Below are 22,540 nucleotides of genomic sequence, written 5' to 3' on the forward strand. Positions count from 1 at the left end.
GGTTTACCAGTGTTTTCAATGTGACCCGGGATGGGGGTTACATTGTAACTAGAGTTTCACTCTAGAACTCCTTGGATAACTTTGGGTAAATCACATACATGGTATACAACATTTATTCAATTTCACACTTTGGTGTACATCCTTCATTTTTTCACACAAAAATACTTCAACTTAATGGTGACCTCCCACTATAGTGCACGTGAACGAAAAATTATCGGTCAATGTGCCATGTCACCATTTTTCAACTCCTTTAAAATAAATTGCAGACCCCACCATTATTGAATTACTTTTTACCCTTCATTTTTTTTTTCTCAAAACCATTTTTAGCTATCACTTTTTTTATGATTTATCCTTCTCTCTCCATTTTTAGTTTGCAACTCCCCCATTTCTCTCTAACTCTACCACTCCTTCATTCTCCATTCTCCTTTTAAATTCTGATGGACTTGAACATGGCTACCAGAGAGAAAGTCTCGTCATAGTCAACTCATTGCCTTTGATAATAACCTTTCACTACCAACCTAGCTTTGTAGGTACTAACCTTTCCATCCACGTCTGTCTTCTTCTTGAAGATCCACCTGCACCCAGTAGGTTTTATCCTTTCGGGTGGATCAACCAAAGTCCACACGTGGTTAGTGTACATGGAGTCCATTTCAGAATTTATGATTTCAAGCCATGCTTTGGAATCCGGACTGACAATAGCCTCTTCATAGGTTTCGAGTTCGTCATTTAACACAAGAACCTCTTCATCACCTCCCACTATAAATCCAAAACTCTTTGTGAGTTGATGAACTCTTTCAGACCTATGAGGTGGTAATGCTACTGGAGTCTCATCTAATGAGACTGGTTCGTGTTCCATTATTGCTTCCGATGTTTTAGTTGATGCTTCTTCTTGAACTTCTTCAAGCTCAATCACGCTTCCTGTTCGTATTTCTTCTAGAAACTCTTTCTCCAGAAACACAACGTGCTTGGATACTATTACTTTCTGATCATCTGGATGATAGAAGTAATATCCCAAAGTTTCCTCGGGATATCTAATGGAGAAGCATTTATCAGATTTAGAATCTAATTTATCTGATACAATGCGTTTAACATATGTTCAACTCCCCCAGATCCTCATAAAAGAGAACTTGGGTTTCCTACCAATGAACAGTTCGAATGGTGTGGAACTAGCGAATTTGGTGTGTACTCGATTTAGGGTAAACATTGAGATTTCTAAGGCATAGCCCCAGAATGTCTTTGGAAGAGTGGCCATCCTCATCATGGATCGTATCATATCTAATATAGTAGGATTTTTCCTTTCAAATACACCATTGTGCTGTGGTGTATATGGAGGAGTCCATTATGAGCGAATCCCACATTCGTTTAGATAATTCAAGAAATCATATGAAAGATATGCTCCGCCTCGATCTGATCGAAGTACTTTAATAGTCTTTCCTGTTTGATTTTCTACTTCATTCTTGAAACATTTGAACTTCTCAAAATCTTCTGATTTATACTTCACCAAATAAATATAACCATATCTAGTATGATCATCTATGAAGCTAATGAAGTATCTAAATCCTCCCCTTGCTTATGCTGATATAGGACCACATACATCTGAACGTATTAATCCTAGAGTGTCGGATACATGTTATCCTTTATTGCCAAAAGGTGTCTTCGTCATCTTTCCTTCCAAGCATGATTCACAATCCATTAAGTCAATAAGCCCATCTTGATGTAGCTTAAGCATGCGTCTCTTATTTATATGGCCTAGACGATAATCCCACAAGTAAGTTGATTTATCTATCTTTTGTCTTTTGGTATCAATTGTGAAAACAAAAACTTTATCATTCAATACATAAATTCCATTCAATGATATTCCTGAAAAATAGAAAATCTCATCTCTATAGAAATCAAAATTCGGGTTTTTTATTGAAACAATAAAACCATTATCAACAAGACAACTAACATAGATAATGCTGCGAGACATCTCAGGAACATATAAAGAGTTCCTTAATTCTATTACAAGTTCAAATGGTAAAGCTAAGACATAATCTCCAGTTGTGAGTGCAGCAACTCTCCCCGTTTCCAACCCGAAAGTTTATGTCTCCTTTCTTCAAGTCCCTAGTCCGTTTTAGTTCCTGCATATTTGTACAAATATGAAATCCACATTCCGTATCTAATAGCCAAGACTCAGACTATGAAATTGAATTAATTTCAATATAAAACATACCAAATGTTGAAGCACCTCCTTTTCCCTTATTGAGGGAATCCAGGTACTCCTTGCATTTTCTCTTCCAATGTCCGTCTTTACCACAAAAGTGGCATTCTCCTTTGGGCTTCTTGACTTGCTTTCCTTTGGCTTGACTTGGTTTCACGCTCTTGTTCTGCTTGGAATCTTTAGAATTGGGAAACTTCCCTTTTCTCTTGTGAGATCCCTCAATAACAAGTGTATACACTACCTTGTCTTTCTTTATATTGGGCTCAATAAACTTAGCATATTCAAGAACTCTTCAAGAGAGGTCTGTATATCATTCATCTGATAGTTCGTGATGAACTGTGAATAACTTTCTAGGAGGGATTGTAGAATTAAGTCAATATTTAATTCATGACCCATCACAAAACCAATATTAGAAAGCATGGTAATGAAACCAATCATCTTGACACAATATGCCACAACAGAAGCATCATCCTGCATCTTGGAGTGAAACACCAACTTCACTATCTCATAGCATTCGCATCAAGTTTATTTCTCAAATAGCTCCTTCAAATGCATAATCATGGAATACTTCTCAAATAGCTCCTTCAAGTGCACAATCATGGAATACGCATCAATGTTCTCACGTTGCCTTTATAGCTCTAGTGCCATAGCTGCAAGTATGATGCATCCCGCATGTTCGTCATCCGACTGATGCTTCTGATAAACATCGATCTCTTCGATAGGAGCATCATCAGCCGGAACGTTGAGTATCAACGTATCTAATACATATCAAATCTTTTCAAACTTCAAAACGATTTTGAGGTTGCAAAACCAGTCGGTGAAATTGAACCATTTAGTTTGTTATCTATAATGATATTACGCAAATCCGTTTTAGACATGATTACGAGTATTACTTTTATAACTTGAGAGTAAAAAAGAGTGACGGGTGTTATTCATTTGCTTTAAGTATTCCATTTAAACATATGATTTTGCAGTGTAAATTGCTCCCACTATTTTACCAAATTAATAACCATCTATATTAACTCGAAGAAATTTTACAAACTTTTTAGTGGGCTACGGTTCGTATTAGGATTATCAAAACGAAGTTTTTCAAATTAAATATAACACCTAAATTTATTAAATAAAAAATAGAAATTAATTCAATAAATTAAAATAGTAAAAGACGGAATAAAATGGGTCTAGTCCTCGGATTGTTACCTCTGGTGGGTAACGGAGTCCAAATCGAGTCGATTAATTAACGTTTGAGTCATCTTTTTTGTGTTTAGTGTAGATTCGGGTCTCGCCAAAATTCCACAGCGGTTCCAGGTCCTCCAGTTTTGCATTGGACTCCGTGCTATTTATAGGCACGGAACCTAAGGGGCAACTTGCCATTGCCTCAGCCAAGGGCAAGTTGGTTGCCCTCAGTTGAGCTGAGAGCAAGCTGAATTAATTTTTCTTTTAATAAAAATGCAATTGAGTTCGGCCAATTGCAGTAAATTGCACTTCGCCGAAGCCAAGTGCCATTGGCCTAGCTCTGTCACGGGTCTTTCAAAGACCCGTGAAGAAATTTAGCTGCCCCTCGATGGGGCCGCATTTTAAAATAAAAAATAACAAAACCGCAATTGTTTTTGATAAAAAAGGAATGAACACGCCATTTTGTTCGGAGGAATAATTAAATTTGGTTTTTAAATGTTGCTTCGATTTTCGAAATTCAATTAAAACTAACGACCTAAAATTCTACCTAAATTAAAATTGAAATAAATTGGAATGAGGTGACACCAAACCCGAGCGCGGGGATTAAAATTCCGTTCGCGGAACCGATTCAACCGTCACCTCGATTTAATTTTAGAATTCAATCGAGCCGGTTTTAATGGTTCCTCCAAATGAAATTTTTATTTATTATTTTTATCGACTCATCGTTTATCTATATTGACTGATTTGGATTCCTTTAGATAAATTTTCTTCATCGGTCCTCCGACCCTAGTGTCTACAACTTTCCTCAGAGGCATGTCCGTTCTTACCACGATTGAGTGGCTTTGAAAGTAATGTCGTAGCCTCTGCCCAGTGGTTACGACCTCAAATGCCAATTTTTCCAGCTTCGAATGTAGTTTATGCCCTCTAAAATGTAAAAGACGAAATTGAGTTCAATTCACATGAAAAAAAAGAAACAATTGGTTATAGACACATATTTTAGAAAAACATAAAATTTGAAATAAAATGTTTACGAAGTGCTTTACTTTATGAATTATATATGTAATTTTTAAATATATTTAATAAATTATTATTTTATATTTTTAGTGGGTCTCAAAGAAATTTTAAAGTTATTATCTTTTGCATTTAGTGAGATTATTATTTTATGCCATTCGTTCAAGTCGGGACCAGAAAAAATTATTATTTAATTGAGATTATTAATTTATCAAGATTTTACTGTATTTAGTAAATTTATGATGACTTTCACTATTAAGATGCATAAAAAAAACTAATAAGGTGATACATATAACGTATAAATGACCAGAGTGTTGATGTGTGATAAAATGCCAATTGATTATATATCAAGTTATCCACTAAATGTTATACTAAACATGTCTAACTTTTAAGGCTGATGTGGCAGAAATGACCCAATTACACAACACAAAATCCACATACAAGTTAATGTTAAAATGTGTCGTTTTCAATTGACATAAAATTGTCACCCAAATTTTTGAGTTAATTTGGATTAGTATTTACTCATTTTGACACTAATCCAAAATCCAAAGTAATTGTCAACTATGGCATTATGCCACATCAATATTCCAGTAAATTTTCGACTGAAATGGCGCCATTAAAATAAAATGTAAAAATTCAATTATCTTATTGCAAAAAAAAAAAATTAAAAAAAAAAAATTCAGTGATATTAGACCAACTCTAATGGAAGGATTTTTGTTGTTATAATCCTACATGGGGTTGTAACAAACCAGTATATTAGTTGTTATAATATTTTGTTTGTTACAGATTTTAGTAACAAGGAAATATAAAGTCCCTAAAATCCAAAAACACAAAGTTTGGCAGCCACGCATGGCTTTATGGGCGCCAGATTTGGCGCGTGGATTACACGCGCCATATCTGGCGCTTATAGAGCCATTTGTGGCCGCTTTTTCATATTGAAAAAGTTGTTAAAAGTGCCATTCAGTACGCGGTAAGTTACATTTTTGATACCTATTTGTAATTAATAATTTTATTTTTACCCCATAAAATTTTAAAAAACTCTTCTCCTCTAGTGGATTGTTACTAAACCTTGTTACTTTTCCTCCTTAAGTCACAATGGTTTTTACCAACCATTGTGGATGCTCAACTCCCAAATTTCTGCGACTTTACCTGGCTAAACGGTCAATCAACTTGAGACCGCAGACCATAAGAAAATACTCTTTCCGGGCACAGATAAGCACAAGGGAAAGGATATTCAAGAAAATATAAAGGGAAACATACAAATAGCACAATATTTTCCAGAAAATCCAATCATCCAAAACTGCTGGAACATTAATAACCAACCAACAAGTATCTCAAATATTATTTATATCCACTAGCAGGCATAAATATATAAGTAAAACAGGTTGATAAGTTGATCACTAATTCATGCCAAGATAAGAAAAAGATGAAAAGTTTGAGACAAATTAGGGATCCAAACACAAGTACAAAATGCCCAAAGGAAAGACAACTAACTGCATACTTATGATTCATCATCTCTCTTCTTGCTGCTGGATTCATCTCTACTGTTGCTGCTGGATTCGTCTTCATTCTTGCTGCTGGATTCGTCTTTATTCTTGCTGCTGGATTCATCTCCCTTATTCTTACTAGATTCATCAATGCTCAATCCTTTCAAGGAATCTTCTGGGATCATATCTTTGTCATGTTGAACTACAACAGGCACATTATCCCTAGTATCATCAGGTTTCTCAGGTTGCTGCTCTTCGGATTTTAGACAGGCTTCCAGCTCCTCGTATCTGGAGACTACCTGTTGCAGCTCATCATTGAGATTGAGAGCCTCAAACAGCATTGCCTCATCATTAGTTGTGCTTTCTATGATTCTCTGTATCACAGGTTGTGATTGCCTACACTTCTCTAGCAAGCTCACTGTAAGATCCTCCTGCACCCACATTTGTCATAGTTGCAATCAATTCATCCTAATGCATTTCTGCCAATTTAATCCTTTTCTGATTTAAGTATATACTTCTTCACAAGTCTATAGATTTGGCTATAATCATAAAGTAATAAGCTGTTGCCAAATTTGATAGCAAGATGATAAACTGAAAATAAGAAATGAAGATAGAGAAATAAAAGACGTTTGCATAACAATTTCTGATGGAGGGACACTAAGAAAAGAGATTACCTTAATTGCCTTTGTTTCAGATTCAGCATTCAAAATGCTAGAGAGAAGTTCAATGCTGTTCCTAGTTGTTACAAGGTATTCATTTTTTTCTTCAACAGATTGGTTTCCGATGTCATATGACTCATACCCAAAAGCAGTACTGTTTGCATCAAATTCTGTTTCAGGAAAAGGATATCTTTCAGGAGGAGGAAGTGGTTGCTGATGAATGTATGACTCCAAGGAATGCTGCATGGGCAACGAATTCCCGTCTTCCACTGCCTGAGGCACATTTCTCTCTTGCAAACTCTGCCATGACAGCATAAGGTTGATAAAATTGAAAAAGAATAAAGGATGGATAGTGCTTTCAATAACTTTATTTAACAGAAACACCAAGGTGAAATACTGATGCATGTTGTAATCAGCAGAACTCAAGTTACTAGTAATATATTGGCTGAAAGAAATTGAAAAACAAAGAATGATATATTTCTAGCACCATTTTATCACCTAGAATAAGAAGAGAAGAATACAAGTTCATCAACTGAAATTGATGTACAGCAAACTGACATTTTTGAAAAATATGAGATACGGGTATGGCAGGGATATGCCATATATATATAACCATAAATCACATTCATAAGTCATTATAATATCATAAATAACACTCATAATAGCAAATAAGTCATTAATTCATAAAAAAAAACATCTAATACTTCAAACTATTTAAACTACCAAGTCTAAAGACTATTTTAAGACATTTTCATGATCTTCATCTACAAACATTTAATAATGATTAGCTTTTAGTTTTTTATTTATTTATTTTTTTTTGCAAATAAAAGGGTGGGTGCGGGCTGGTTTCATTAATTATTTATATCAGGGATTTTATATATTAACCCCTATTTTTGTAAAGTTATAATATAAGAAACCCTAAATTTTACCTAATTAACTCTAAAACGTATCCCCATAATTAAAAGAAAAAAGAAAAAAAGGCATACTTGTTTTTCCGTATCCCCACGTATCCCCAGAGTATCTGATACGCATACGTCAACCTCTTAGAAATATCGGTTCTTCATAGATTGAAAGGCTTTGCGTGTCAGAAATATACTGCTCAATGAGAAAGGAATTTAAGGTGGCAATTTCTCACACAATAACATGAGTTATTGAGACATCCCAACTAACATGACCCCCAGTTGACATGATTTTCATTTATGATGCATTTACATCATATATGGCATGAAATATAACATAACACGGTTATGACACCCTAGCGCGAATTGTCACCCTTAGCATGTCAAGGTGCTTTTCTTCTTCTGAACATCAGTAAGGTCAGAGATATGGTTTAGCACTGAGCTTAGAATTTATGCCACACCACAATTGACAATAACTGTTGATTTTCTTTCTTTAAGGAAAGCATGACCGTTCCACAAGCTTCAGCACCTCATCACACTGATTTTGGAAGCAGTTAAAGGATAGAGCTGTGGTTCAACATGACAATTTATTTGCAACATTCATGCATATTATACAACATAGTAATAAGCTTATTGAGTTTCAGGTTTTATGTCAAAGTCTATTTTAGAGCAATGGAGGCAGATGTATCAGGAAGAGGATTTACCATATATGTTTGCCGAAAAACGGGTAGATACTCGAGATCCACAGACTGCCCCCAAGCCCTAATCAACTGTGCAGCCCTATCTCTATTTCCCTGATCCGTTTGTGGATTCTCAATCATCTTTACCATCTCATCCAAGACTTTCTCTGATGCTACTTCTGAGAACACCTTCTCACAATTCATAGTACATGCCTCTAACAAATCAAGGCTCAGTGTTTGGCTCACCGAACTCTTGCCTGCAAGCTTCTTTTTTATAGCCCTAACAATTTCAGTGCCATTGAACTCTTCACTGTTGATCATTGCACATATCCTCAAGTTCAAACCCCAGTTTGATTCCTCTAGAGTCTCAGCTGTGGCCTCGTCAACCATTTTAGATTCAGGCGTAGGGGTTTGGAGTATTTCCTTCATCTTATCACTTACTAGTCGACTCATTTGAGCTCCTCCTATCTTCAAACGTTCACCCCATTGGGATATTTTCGACTTGTCCATTTTGTATAATATTTCCAAATCGCAGACTTCAGAAGCAACAACAAACCCTAATCAAATAGTACAGAAACTCAGACTAAGCTTCTTTTCTTATGCAGTAAAATACAAAACTACAGCATAAGATGAATACACCACATAACATAACTTGGCACCACAGAACCGATTCTTAAAATTAATAATTAAAAAAAAAGGCAAATAAAAGATTCATCTATTTCTGACATTTTCTAACCGCCGTTCTTGAGACAGTGATCAAATTGTTCGATCATTTTTTTGGGAAACCTCAATCAGCTGTAGATAAACGCTTAAAACAGTCCCGCTCTCCCTTTTTGGAAACAAAAATCATAACATACATCTCCCCCGTATCATTCATTTGAGCTGACTTGCTCCAACCAGACCCAAAATTGATACTGATAGCGAAATCAGGGGAAAAAAAGGCCTACTGCAGACGATCTAGTTATCTACCTCAGAAACAGCATAGAAATGAAATAAGCAATAGAAAAAATACAAATCAAGATCTCAGAAAAAGGGAGAGAGAGCAATTGAAATAGAGGGTGGATTTTCCTCTAATTTCTGGGCAGCCAAACAAGAGGGTACAAATGGAAAGTTAACGAACCTGAGTTCAGCAAGTAGTGAGTCGGAGAATTTGAGTTGCCATTAACGCATATAAACAAGTGCGAATCTAAAACTAAAACAGAGAATTGAGTCGTTAGCCGATGAGAGGGGAAAAAGGAAAGCTTAAAGAGGGGAAAGTCAAAATCTAAGATACGCGTGGCTTAATAAACTGCCACGTAGCAAAAGGTGGATCCCACAGACACTTTAACTGCCTACCATAAATATGGTAACACAAGTCGTGTCTCTGTCCCAATACTCTTTTTTTTTTTTGGTTACAGTTGAGGGCTAAAGAGCCGGGAAGAAAATCTGCTGTCCCCAAATGCCTGTCCCTCTATCATTTAATTTTTGACATGTGTCAATTGTATCCAAATCAACTATTTGTACTCTTAACTGACGTTAACTTACTGAGTCCCAAATTAAGTAAACCTCTTTCAGCAGTAAGAGAATACACATCACGATTTCTTCGCAATCGTCTTTCTCTTCCGATCATCCCGTAGTCGACTTTTTCTTTCTCTTCCGATCATCCCATCATCTGCATATTAGATTTGCTTCCTACAATCATAAACTTGCTTGTTCGATGATCAACCTCCATCAAATTTTAATCGAAGAAGTTTTCTTTATATTTCTTTGGAATTAAGTGTTTTGCAATTATTGTTTGTTCATCCATTTCTGCATTTTAGCTTATTAGATTTTCATACAGAGACATGAAGATTTGAGAGGTTGAGCTTTCAAAATTTTAATTTTGATTGAAGATTTTTGCTTATATTCTTGTTGGAGTTAGTGCGAAAATAAGGAAAAAGAGGTACAGAAAGGAAGGGTTGTTTTAGCAAAACTCTGCAGAATTATTGTTTTATGTCTGCAGAACTATAGAAAATCGATTATGTGAAAATGACTGATTGAAGATTAGTAGTTTGAAAAACAAAACTATATAAAGATTGCAAACAAATTGGTAAAACCAGAGAGATTGAAAGAGAAGACGATTTCTCTGTTTGGGACTAGAGTTAATGTCGTTAAAAGTGCAACTAACTGGTTAGGATACAATTGACACATGTCAAAAATTAAATGGGGGACAGATAGAGGGACATGCATTTGGGGACAACAGATTTTTTTCCAAAGAGCCAAAAATAAATAAATAAACAAATAACGAGAAGTCATCCCTATCACATAAATGTCTAAAGACTTACTCCCTCCATTCCATTATATAGGTCATTCTAGCAAATTAGTTTTTCCCCTAAATATAAGTCACTGTAGGATTCCAATGCTTATTGCCCAATAGTGATATGAGAGAGAATTGTTTTTTGTATTGGTACATGTGTTTTTTAATATTCCAATGCTTATTGCCCAATAGTGACATGAGAGAGAATTTTTTTTAGTTAACCAATATATTTCTTAATTTGTATGAAATACCCTAGAATGACTTATATAATGGAATGGAGGGAGTAATACATTACAAGCTCCTCAACTTGATAATTATAGATTAGTTTCCTAACTTTTTAAACTTGCTTATTTTATATTATTAGTGTCACGACTCATCCCACAGACCGTGACCAGCGCTAGGGAACGGATAAGCTCAGCTACCGAAACCTGTAGCAAGTCTTAATATAATATACGATCAACCTTACCAATAGTCTTAACATAATTTAATATTAAATCCTTAAAAAAGAAACACACAACATAATCCTCAAACTGGTACTGCAGTTTAAAATATAAATTTTTAACATAATCCTTAAATAGTCATACATAGTAAGATAGATGTGCTGTCCGACGAAATAAACTAGACTGCAACAGACTTCTAGTCACCTGAAAAATTAAAGGAGTCAAATCTCCCATAAATTAATTATATGCAATTCATGAGTAATTTAACATTTATGTCACACACAGTAATAATAATAATAATATATAATATAAATGATCACACAATATGCTTTTTATAAAACTGTCTTATAAATAAATAGATAAGTGGTTTAATACGTGTTGGACCCTAAACCTCAATACCCAAATTATCCATCATCTAAATATAACCAATAAGCTCACTTATATCCAATGACTGGGGGACCGAGAATAACTCAACCGACCACGCACCCAGTAGCTGGAGGACTGAGAATAACTCAACTGATTCCGTACCCAGCCTCACTTAAATCCAAAATTCACATATCATATAGCCCGGGAATATCTCAACCGAGCTTATCTATATATCATAACATTCACAATATTAGTATCATCAATATCGAATAACTCGATAGTACCCGTACGTACAAGGTCCTGATGCCGCTCACCATGAAGCATGTCCATAACACGTATTTATCCACAAATAATTACGTATAAATTATTATAAAAAATAAGATACTTTTAAAAGTGAAAATAATACTTTACTTGAAATATCATGAATTAATGTATTATGAACGCAAATGCTAAATTAAAAATGCATAACATATAATTAACTCACAAATTGCTCCTAGCTGACTGTTATAGTTTTCAGGTATTGCTCCTCCTCCTATCGGTTGAGTATCTAAAAGAGATAATATTATTTTTAGAATTTATATAGGTTTAGGAAAATATTGAAATTTATTTCGTCACGTTTTATAGACTTTCTACCGAAAATTCGGCAGAGTCCCCCTATAAAACGAACATCCTCCTAGTAATGACTAGGGTCAATCCTGCAATAAAATACACTTCTATATTAAAAAATATTCAAAATCCAAATTGGGACTCCATAGACTGCAATTTATCAACCCGATTGGACATCAATCATCCGACAATTTCATAACTGTCAGTAATTTCAATACTTTACTTCCAAAATTACTCATCATCAAGCAACATATAAACATATATATTTGTAATTCATTTTCACAATATCTATTTCGAACAAATTAACTAATCAATAATCTTAATGATATAATTAATTAATTAATTATGCTTAGTCCAATCTCCCTTCAACCTTTATTTTTAAACTTATATATTCTGAATTTTTATTTAAATGAGGATCCAAAAATTATTTTTAACCCAACTTAATTTATTTTCCTTAATTTCATTTAAGAATATACTTTTGTAATTTATATAGACTAAACGGTAAGGAATTTGACCAAGGTCCAAGAATTAATGTTGCTTCAAATAATATTTAGAACATTCTGAAGTTAACCAACTATTTTTTCTGTACTTATTTTGTATGTCACTAGAAAACATCATCGGTGGTCTCCGCCTATCGGAAAAATTAAAGTTGATTGTTTTGAGAAACTAATTATACCACTTTGTTCCTTATGATTCCAAGAGTCTATAATCACTCTCAAACCACTCAAATTCGACTGGAAAGTTAAACTTTGGTTAGATTTCTTACTTTTTTTCGGTGTAGCTCCGATCACCCCTCAAAACTCCTTGCATGCATCAAAATCTAGTGTATCCATAGGTGAATCGACCCCCTGAGTCCATTTTTTTGTGTTAGAATTGCAAAATAATGAACATAGGACCGAGAAATAGAGAGAATAACAAAAGTGACGAATTTTCTCTCTCTAAACGATTTTGAAAAACTCAAAATCTCACAATAAAACTTACGTGCACTTGTAGCTAGAGTTAAGAGCTTCGTTTTGATATAAAGAACGCCAAAAACGGTGAAAAAATGAGAAAAATTGAGGTTAGAGAAGGAGGAATGGAAACAAAGCTTCAATGTAGTGTATGAGGAAGAAGAGATTGCGCGTATGTATGCAGTGTTCTTATTTGATATTTTTGGTCAATTTACATATTTGTCCCTACATTTATAATATCTTTTAAAAAATTTCTCAAAAGTAATTATACTTTAGCTTTAACTCCTTCTAATTAATTCAATTAAGCAAATAGCTTATATATATATATAATTTGGGGTATTACAACTAGCTTCCTAAATTTGTCCATAAAAATTGATTAGCTCCCTAAACTTTGCAAGTGTCTCACCAACTGCCTAAACTTGCTTATTCTATAACAACTAAATACAAAAACCATAATACTAATTCGGATTAAGGTGCAAAAATACCTCTAACGTTTTGGGTCAAGAGTAATTTTACTCCTAACGTCTAAAATGGTACAATTTTAGCCCTAACAATGGAAGCCAATAGCAATTTTACCCCTAACATTAATAAATTTGGTTAAGTTGAGAAATAATTCATCAAACTGTCTTCTCGGTCATGAATCTTGTTATCTACACTTCACACGTGCATCATTTTATCAGTAACAAATCACAAACATATGTTGGGATGTGAAAAAAAAATATACTGATTTTGCACGAATTGGACAAAAAAAATTCAAAAAATTCACAAAATTTATAAATTTGCTCTTGACTACTAATGTTAGGGGTAAAATTGCTTCATTTTAGACGTTCGGGGTAAAATTACTCATGACCCAAAACGTTAGGGGTATTTTTGCACCTTAATCCGAGTTAGTATTATGATTTTTGTATTTAGTTGTTACGGAATAAGCAAGTTTAGGGAGCTGGTGAGACATTTGCAAAGTTTAGGGAGCTAACAAATTTTTATGGACAAGTTTAGGGAGTTGATGATACGAAATAAGCAAATTTAGGGAGCTGGTGAGACACTTGTAAAGTTTATGGAGTCAATCTACTATTATTGATAAGTTCAGAGAGCTGGTGATGTATTAGGCCTTAAATAGAATACTCTAGATGCATAGAGAGGCTCAATCCATTTTTATAAACCCAACATATATATTTTCTTGCGATCTTAGTCATCTGGTCAACTGTCCAATTACCCTCTTAAAAGATATGGACAAAATTAAGGTCTCAATTATCATGCTTAAACAAGGAGTAGTGGGATAAGATTCCAATATAAAGATGATGTTTGTTACTCTTTTCAACTAAAGAGAATTTTTTTAGGAATAAACACAAAAAATTCAGAGATTGTTTAAGGAAGAATTTATGAGAAAATGACCTCAGTAATAATTCATTCTTCATTGATCGGAAAAATATGACCTTACAACAATTAAAAAGGGAAAAGGAGCATAAAACAACAAAATAGGAAAATGGCCTCATTACATATAGACACTGAGGCAAAAGATATAAAAACAATAATAAAGGAAAATAGCAACAACAGTACATAAAGCAATAAAATTGAGTTGAATGGTCATTAATACTCCCCCTCAAATTGTAGAGGAAGAATTTGCTCCCAGCTTGGAAACATGAGAAGAATGTTGTTTGACTGAGAGAACTTTTGTGAATAACTCAGCAACTTGTTGAGCAGATGAAATATAAACTGGAGTAATTATTCATGCTTTGATTTGATCTCGAACATAATGGTAGTCTATTTCCACATGTTTAGTTCTTTCGTAGAGAACATGATTAGGTGAATCACTAAAGAAGATACAGAACCCAGTTGTAGATCTTCTGGTCATGGGACAGCTAGCCCAGTCACTATCACAGTATAACGTAAGAGAGGCAACAAATGATACAGCAAGCAATATACCCAGTGATAAAGTTCCTGCTAAATATCAAAGAACTCTCTTTGCATCTTGCATATGATGAGATGTAGGTTGATGAAGGAATTGGGTGAGAATCTGAATTGGAAATGATATGGTTGGTCTTGTTATAGTGAGATATATAAGCTTACCAAGCAATCTTTGATATGGTGTAGGATTTGATAGACGAGTTCCTTTGTTAAGGGTGAGTTTAAGATTCCTTTCCATATGGATTTTGAGAGGTTTAGTGTTTGTGTTGTCTCTGAAATGGAATGACACTAGCAAGTGCACTAGGTCCCAAGTAATAAAGTGAAAGTATATTATCGTCTCCTCATGGATAGGAAGACTAGAAATTATGGAGTTCTTTTATAGAACAATATGGTTCTTAGAACAGTGGATCAGTTATGATTATAAGTGTGAGGAAAGTGACTAATGATTTAACTCTAAAATTAACAAGTAGGTAATTTAATCTAAACAGTGGCTACCCATGCAACTTAAAGCAAGATTGGTTCAAGAATTTAATAGAACAGGCAGGAAGCACAACCAGACGGCTGGTGAACAAGCAGATTTTCCACTATTGAGCAATATTATGTACGTAGACCCCAAGTGACTCTCACTAATCTCACTAAGGCCAGGTCTCCCATGTTCCAGAGATTCTTCTAAGAGCATGCAAACTAATATAAAACGTGGGCTCGCAAAAACTCTTATGTATTAAGAAAAGAAAGCAATTAACGTTAAAACTAAAAATGTTAGGCACATCAATTGATCGTGTCTCCATCCTCAACTAGTATGTGTTAGATTGCATTTTCTATTATCTGACCCGAGTCTCCTCCGCAGTCATCCAACTAAAGGATAGGCTAGCTAGACCTATCATGAATTTAGCACCCAACCTAACCATCATCTAAAAATGATCTTGCATACAATAGGGGCGGACTACTACTTGCATCAACTAGTCTTAGGCCGGCTTCGGCCCGTAGAGTGACTACTCACTCATACTCATACTTGAAATAAAATAAAGATGTAATGAAAACATAAGACAAGAACTGGATTAAAAGGGTGTGAGATCACTGAGGATCTCACTTCCAAAATACAACACTTTAAGTTAAAGAAAAGTACTAAAAGATAGATTGAATTGTGTCCCATAACTTCCCACAAGAAGCTATATAAAAGGGACACAAAATAACAAAATGAAAATACAAACAAAATGTAGGAAATTTACAAAGAACAGTCTGGTAGAACAGATAAATGTTTCAGAAAAAGACAAATAAAAAAATTAATAGAGGTAAAAATTCTTTTTTTTTTATATAATAAGAAAATAGTTTTATTGAAAACATAGTTATATTTTAAATGGTTAAATTCAGATAAAACTCATATGGTTTCATATTTTTACAGATCGGTATCTGTAATTTTTTTTTGTTATAAAACAAACCATGTAGTTGGCACTGTTAGTAATTTTGGATTGACTTTGTCAAATTTAGCTAATAACAACCTCAAAATGAAAATTTTCAAAAATTAAAGTTGTTTAGTATCATATTTACTATGGAATCACATTTTTTATTTTTCAAAATCATCATTTTTTGAGTTTTCTCTCTCTAAACATTAATTTTATCTATCCTAAAAAAACAATACTTAAATGGCCTCAAATCTAAAAAGTTGAAGAATTGAAGTTGCTTAAAATATAATTTAATTCTTGAAAATTTTCATCTTTAGGTCATTATCGGTCAAATTTGGCAAAGTCAACCCTAAATGACTGACGATGCCAGCCACAAGATTTGTTTTGCAATAAAAAAAACCACATATATCGATTTGTAAAAACGTAAAACCATATAAGTTTTATTTGAAATTAACTATGTTTTAAAAAGTTATTGTCACACTTTTGTGGAAAAAATGACATCGATTTAATTGTTATTATTTTTAAAATTTAAAAAACGTAAAATAAAAAACTTAATACATAAAAATTTGAAATTATTTTATTAGTTAATGTTTTATTAGTACAACAAGCCCTTCATTATTTTTTTCATTAATAACTAAGTTGATGAATTCAAGTTGTTAAAGCAATAAGTTAAATTTTTTCATTAAAAAATTTTTTCTTTGAAAAATATAAAAAAATTAAAATCGTAGCCTCATAGTCTCGAGCTCCACAAAACGGTAGACTACCATCAACAAAAAAAATGAGGTGAGAAAGGACTGGTGCATTCCACAAAACCTTACACCCTGACAGAGTACCAGAAGATTATGCCATATGTAATACACGCAGATGGTATAGAGATACGGGGACAAAGAGTCCTTTTGCCGAATACCACGTTTAGGAACGATGTGCTCTACTTTGTTGCCATTAACTTTTACTATATAAGCCATAAACGAGATACATCTTATCATCCAATGAATCCCCCAGTTTCAATAACATCTCATGTAAAAGCCTTATTGGGCACTATCATAAGCTTTGTGAATAGATTTTTATCGTCCCCGAGCTCCCTTTCCATTTTTTCTTACACTTCATCGAATGAATGATCTCGAAAGCCGAGATAACATTATCGACAATTAACCGACCTGGAACAAAAGCTGACTGTTCTTCAAAAATAATACTCGGGAGAATCGCCTTCAACCTATTGTAAGAATCTCAGAAATAATTTTATAAAGAACATTACATAGGGCTATTGTCCAACAAATCTCCTGCCCCATAGATGAATCAATCTTAGGTACAAACATAATCGTAGTATTAGCAAGTGTTGAGAGAAAACAACTGCTTTCTAACCATTCCACTCGACACGAAACACATCATCTCCAATAATGTCTAAATTTCTACTTAAAATTTACATTTTTTCATATTTAAATCTAATTAGATCAAACCGCTCAACCGAGACTCAGTTCACGGTTAACCGGGATGGTTTGAGCGTTCTGACGATGAAAAAATCGAACTACCTCTATCCGTACCGGTTCCGGTTGAACCACCGGTTTGTTCCGGATCTAATAACTATGGATTTGATGGTATAAGTGAAATAAAATGGTAAAATGGTAAAACAGAACTTTTGTGGTAAATTTGTTAATTTTTTAAAGATGGATCCGGCAATACCAAACCCGTGAACATTTACAATCAACCACAAATTTAATGTATTCTCGACCCGAACCGGCCAGGAAGGGTACGAACAAAAGGCGCAAATCATATGCGCACAAAAACGGAATGCAGAGCGTGGCGAACTTCAAACTACAAGCATTGTTACAGCACTGAGTGAGCGCTAATGGTTTCTTTTACGACTTGGTTCCGATACCTCGCCCACAAATGCGACTACTCAATCTCTATCTGCCAGAAGGTTCTTGTTTCGTGCTCCCTTTAACCAGCACATTTGTTTTTGCGAATTTTGTATTGGATTAATACAAAGGGTTTATGTAAATGGCTATGTGGTAGTTTTGATTCTGTAATTTTCTTTTGGAATTCTTTTGGCATCGGGCTTGTTTGATTTTAATGCTTCGATTTCATAGAATTTAGGGATTTCGGGAACAGGTGTCTCTAGTGATGTTAGGAGCACAGTTGATGCTAGTTTATCTCTACTTAAAAAAAAAAAAAAATTACTTCTGATGAATTTTAATGAAATTTTCCAAGTCAAAACACTGCTGCGTTAGCATAGCCCTGTACTGATTTTTATTTTTTTTTTAATTTTTTTTTTTGTGAATTTTATCTTCTTGTAAGGTGTTGGATAGTCATTGACCAATATAGAAAGAGTTTAAGAAGTTCTATGTGATGTACAGACGGCTTTAGATCTTATAAACTGTTAGTACTTATGTGACTTGCTAAAGTTATATAAATCAGCATTCTGGAGTAGATAGTTAGCATAACCATAGTTGATATGTATTTTACAATCAGACAATTTTTTGTTCAGCTTGACAAATCTGGTTTGAATTGCTTTTTTTTTTTTTTTTTTTTAAGTGTGTGGCAACAGCAGCTTGCAACAAAATTTCACAGATAGTTGATTCTATACTCTTGATTTCATTCAGGGGATACTTTTGTGATCTTTTAAACTGGAAGGAACTTTTTTTGTGTAATTTTTTTAAAAAAAAGTTATGGAAGATAAGCTGTTGTAATCAAATTAAAATGTAAGTTTTCAAATTCCAATCAGAACAAGCAAAACGTTGTAATGAGTTTGCTTAGGCTCATGTTCAATTCCTGATGTTCACAATCTTGTAAATTTCTCTTGCTGTATATGTTCAAAGTCATGAGACAATTAATGTGCTAACTCTCATGTAATGCTTTATATATGCCAATAATTGTGGTTCGTCATGTGAAACCTATTGTTAGGTTGATTTTTCCAGCATAATTGTTGTTCTCCAATGTTGTGCAGAGCTATTGGAAGGGTCAACTTAACGAGATAGAAGCTTTGGATGCAATATTGAAAAATATATTTCAGGGGAAGTTGACATATTTACACTGGAATAAAGGACAAGAAATGGCACCTACGATTGGAGATCAAGGGGGAACTCTTCTTGTTCGGAAATTACCGGCTGTTAGTCCAACGTAATGTTACTTCTCCCTTTTACTATATTGTGTTAAGTTAATGGGAGTCTCTTTGATTCACAATTAATGCTGTCAATGCCGAGTACCTTATTAATTGATTAATAGTATAGCTGACTCAGAAAATGAGATGTTTTGAATGTTAGTTAATTTGTTCAGATTCGTAAACCCTTGCTGGATTGGGCTGCAATAGGTGATATCCAGGTTTAGGATAAATTTTGGTGACACCTGTTTGTTGTGCTTATAAGACCCTTGCCTTATAATATATAATGATGCAGAGCAAGCAGTATATCAGAGATCCTAAGTTTTAGATAGTATTGGGATGTACTTGATCAGGCAATGGATGCATATGATGCATAGGGGTTTGAGATGCATGATATTCTGCCTAAGATGATCAGGCCATGGTTATGGGTGTGTTTAATTTGGACTAGTAGTAGTAAAAACTTAGAAAATAGGCTTTTTATATTCAATTTCCTGAGTTGTTCCATTATTTGATTTGTGAATGGGTTAGGTAGTTGCGGCAACTGGTTGCAGTGTATGCTTCTCTTGGAAATAACTTGATTCAGGAGGAAATGTAACATAGAGCCTATCACTTGCATTGTGGGCTCTATGCGACTCCAGGTTATGATGGAACATCTTCCATCAGATCATGTTGTAGATTCTGTCTAAAGCTGACAGACACTATTAGGCTTAGAGGCTGCATTTTACCTACCTTATAAGTAGCCAATAAGGGTTTATTTATCAACTGTAGGTGATTCATTTGCTCATATAATTTTTTTGTTGTGTTTACACGTTTGCTGCTATTAACATGATTTCTTAGTCATTCTTTTTGCTCTTAAGTTCATCCATGAAAACATATTATGATCAATTGTCAAATGTTTTTAGCTTAAATACAGGTAAATCAAAAGATTGGGAACATGGACAAGAAAGTAATTAATCGGTCTTGCTTAGGCCTACTGCTGCAGGGTTCTTATTTACCAAACTTTAAGATAAAACTACCTTTTTTCGTTAAACAAAATCTATTTCAACATCATCCAGGCCCAGTTGTGGTTTCTTGTTTATTGCAAATCTGGATTCATTCACGTGCGGTCATTATCAATTTTTTTTATATATATTTGAATATTTCTCAACGCTCTTTATCTTTTGTTGAAAAATATTGTAGCCCTGACTACATATTTCGTGCAGGAATGTTGATGTTGGAGATGTAGTGGTTTTGAAGGATCCTGAGGATTCGGAGAAATATTTAGTTAGAAGATTAGCTGCTACTGAAGGACATGAAATGTCGTCTACTGATGAGAAAGATGAACCTTTTGTTCTTGAGAATGATCAGTGTTGGGTTTTGGCTGATAACGAGAAGTTGAAGGCCAAGGTATGTGTTGTCTTGCTAATATGAAATCTAATCCATAAAGCAGACATATCTGTATCAAATCCATTTCATTTTCTGTGTATACTTGTTAAACAAACGTATATGAATTGTACAGTAGCTAAGGCAACATTCTACTCCAGTACGTATTCTACTCCAGTACGTGTGGATTTTACTTTTATGTTCCATTTTGTCATGTTACCGGTTCACCATTTAATATCCGAATACTTGTGCTAGTCTTACAATGAGAAGGTATAAACGACCTGTGATTTTGCTTGTTAGATAACTTGAAATTGGTTTATGAAGAAATTGATTCTTCATGAAAGATATTTATCTGCAAGCCATCCTTTCTTTTTTCATTGATGAACAAAGTGGTGCAGTAGTGTTCACCTGGACCTTGAATGACCAAATGAATTTGGTCATTCACCATTAGATCTAGGCTATTAAATCTAAGCCTTAGGATGCTTTGAATATCCACCATAGGATTCTAATAAGTCTAGATTTAATGGTGAATGTCCAAATTCATTTGGTCATTCAAGGTCCAGGTGAACACGAGAGGTGGAACATAGAAGACGACTATGGAGTTCTAATACATGTGTTGGTTCTGGATTCTTATATCTTTTTTTGTTGTTCAGTTGATCTTTGAAGGAAAGATTAATTTGCAAGTATCCAAACTGTGAAGTTCAAACAACAATATTATTTGGATGTCTTTTCATTCTGCAAAACTGAAGACTCTACTTTTGTATTTCCAATGTTTTCTAATCGACTAATTTCTGATGAACCTTAACTTCTTTGGTTATGTGCGTGCTTGCCACTTCATTTATTTTGCTATTTTATTTAAAGGTCTCTGTGTTAAAAGCACCATGGTTGTAGCATAACCTCCCTTTTTCTTTCTTCTGCTTCGCCTTTTCTAGACCAAAAGTAGTGGCATGTTGTAAAATTGGGTATGCAAATGCAGTCTTTTTCAGTTATTTATTCCGGACATCATCTGTGCGAGCATGTGAATTAGAGGCATAGGTTCTGTTTTTTCCTTGATATATGCATCAAACAGTGCATCGATGTGTGTATTTGTATTTTGAGTATCAGTGATCCAATTGCCTATTCATTTAATGAACTTCATCATAAATTATCCAAATTCAAGGAGTCATATGTATCTGCTTCTAGGCGATTTATGTGTTTCTTTTCATCTTTTATTGGATGCACAGGAAGCCAATGATAGCCGAAATTTTGGTCCAGTTCCTATGTCGGATATAGTTGGCCGAGTGATTTATTGTCTGCGAACTGCTGTGGATCATGGTCCTGTTCAGAACAGGTGAGCTACTTGACTTTAAATAGTAGATTTTTTTTTCTGTAAATTGAAATAGGCAAAGTGTAGCTGAATTCTTATGTTAATGTACCAGTCAATTCAGCATGCACAAGGATATTCCGGTGTTGGAAGTGGAACTGGATGTGGAGGAGTTGGCAAAAAATCACAAAGCATAAACTTTGCACATGAAAAAAGCTTCTACTGTTTTTGGTTTGTGCATGTAACTTTTATTTCTCTTCCCACATTTACTTCACCAGATGCTGTTTTGGATAGGACTGCAAAGTATAAGAATAAAATGATTGTTTAGGTTTGCATGTTTACTAAGAGAGGACTGCATGATTATGGTTTCTTCTGGTGAGGTGCGGCAACTGGTGATTATTGCAGCTTTCTTCGCCACGGAAAATCTTGAAGAGGGTCCTTTATTCAATTGAGTTTCAACTTTATTTGACATGCATCAGAACAGGATTGTAAACTGAAGATCTAGACCAGGAAAATCAATTGAATCCTTCTATAGCCAGGTTCTTGATGCAGTTGTGCTGGATTCCTCATTGCCATATATGAAACTTACTTGGATATGGCTTTTTATACTTTATGCATGGGAATTTGTTTCTTTTCCTATTTTCTTTATTTTCAAAAGTAATGGCCAATACATGCTTCATTGTTGCTCTTATGGGGTTGAGCTTCTACTTAGAGATTCATTAAG

At 34.2% G+C, this 22,540-nt stretch overlaps 2 protein-coding genes across 5 annotated transcripts; one reads left to right on the top strand and one right to left on the bottom strand.

Moving 5' to 3' along the window:
- Window positions 1-5,699: 5,699 nt before the first annotated feature.
- LOC136229792 (TOM1-like protein 2) lies at window positions 5,700-9,375 on the bottom strand. Of its 2 annotated transcripts, XM_066018682.1 has the most exons (5): window positions 9,230-9,348; window positions 8,836-9,074; window positions 8,134-8,666; window positions 6,546-6,830; window positions 5,700-6,302 (listed from the first exon to the last, which is right to left on the bottom strand). In XM_066018682.1, the coding sequence occupies exons 3-5, from the start codon at window positions 8,617-8,619 to the stop codon at window positions 5,886-5,888; spliced, it is 1,188 nt and encodes a 395-aa protein (XP_065874754.1). In that variant the 5' UTR covers window positions 8,620-8,666; window positions 8,836-9,074; window positions 9,230-9,348; the 3' UTR covers window positions 5,700-5,885. The 2 variants fall into 2 exon arrangements, with proteins under 2 accessions (XP_065874754.1, XP_065874753.1); XM_066018681.1 differs by lacking the exon at window positions 8,836-9,074 and having other exon boundaries at window positions 9,230-9,375.
- Window positions 9,376-17,807: 8,432 nt separating this feature from the next.
- On the top strand, window positions 17,808-22,447 carry LOC136230707 (mitochondrial ATP-independent inner membrane protease subunit 2-like). Of its 3 annotated transcripts, none has more exons than XM_066019868.1 (6): window positions 17,808-17,972; window positions 18,999-19,171; window positions 20,354-20,537; window positions 21,737-21,843; window positions 21,932-22,057; window positions 22,145-22,447. In XM_066019868.1, the coding sequence occupies exons 1-5, from the start codon at window positions 17,901-17,903 to the stop codon at window positions 22,011-22,013; spliced, it is 618 nt and encodes a 205-aa protein (XP_065875940.1). In that variant the 5' UTR covers window positions 17,808-17,900; the 3' UTR covers window positions 22,014-22,057; window positions 22,145-22,447. The 3 variants fall into 3 exon arrangements, with proteins under 3 accessions (XP_065875940.1, XP_065875942.1, XP_065875939.1); XM_066019870.1 differs by having other exon boundaries at window positions 21,932-22,047; XM_066019867.1 differs by having other exon boundaries at window positions 17,809-17,972; window positions 21,932-22,447.
- The last annotated feature ends 93 nt before the right edge of the window (window positions 22,448-22,540 follow it).

This window comes from Euphorbia lathyris, chromosome 5, assembly GCF_963576675.1.
Source record: "Euphorbia lathyris chromosome 5, ddEupLath1.1, whole genome shotgun sequence".
NCBI classification, from domain to species: domain Eukaryota; kingdom Viridiplantae; phylum Streptophyta; class Magnoliopsida; order Malpighiales; family Euphorbiaceae; genus Euphorbia; species Euphorbia lathyris.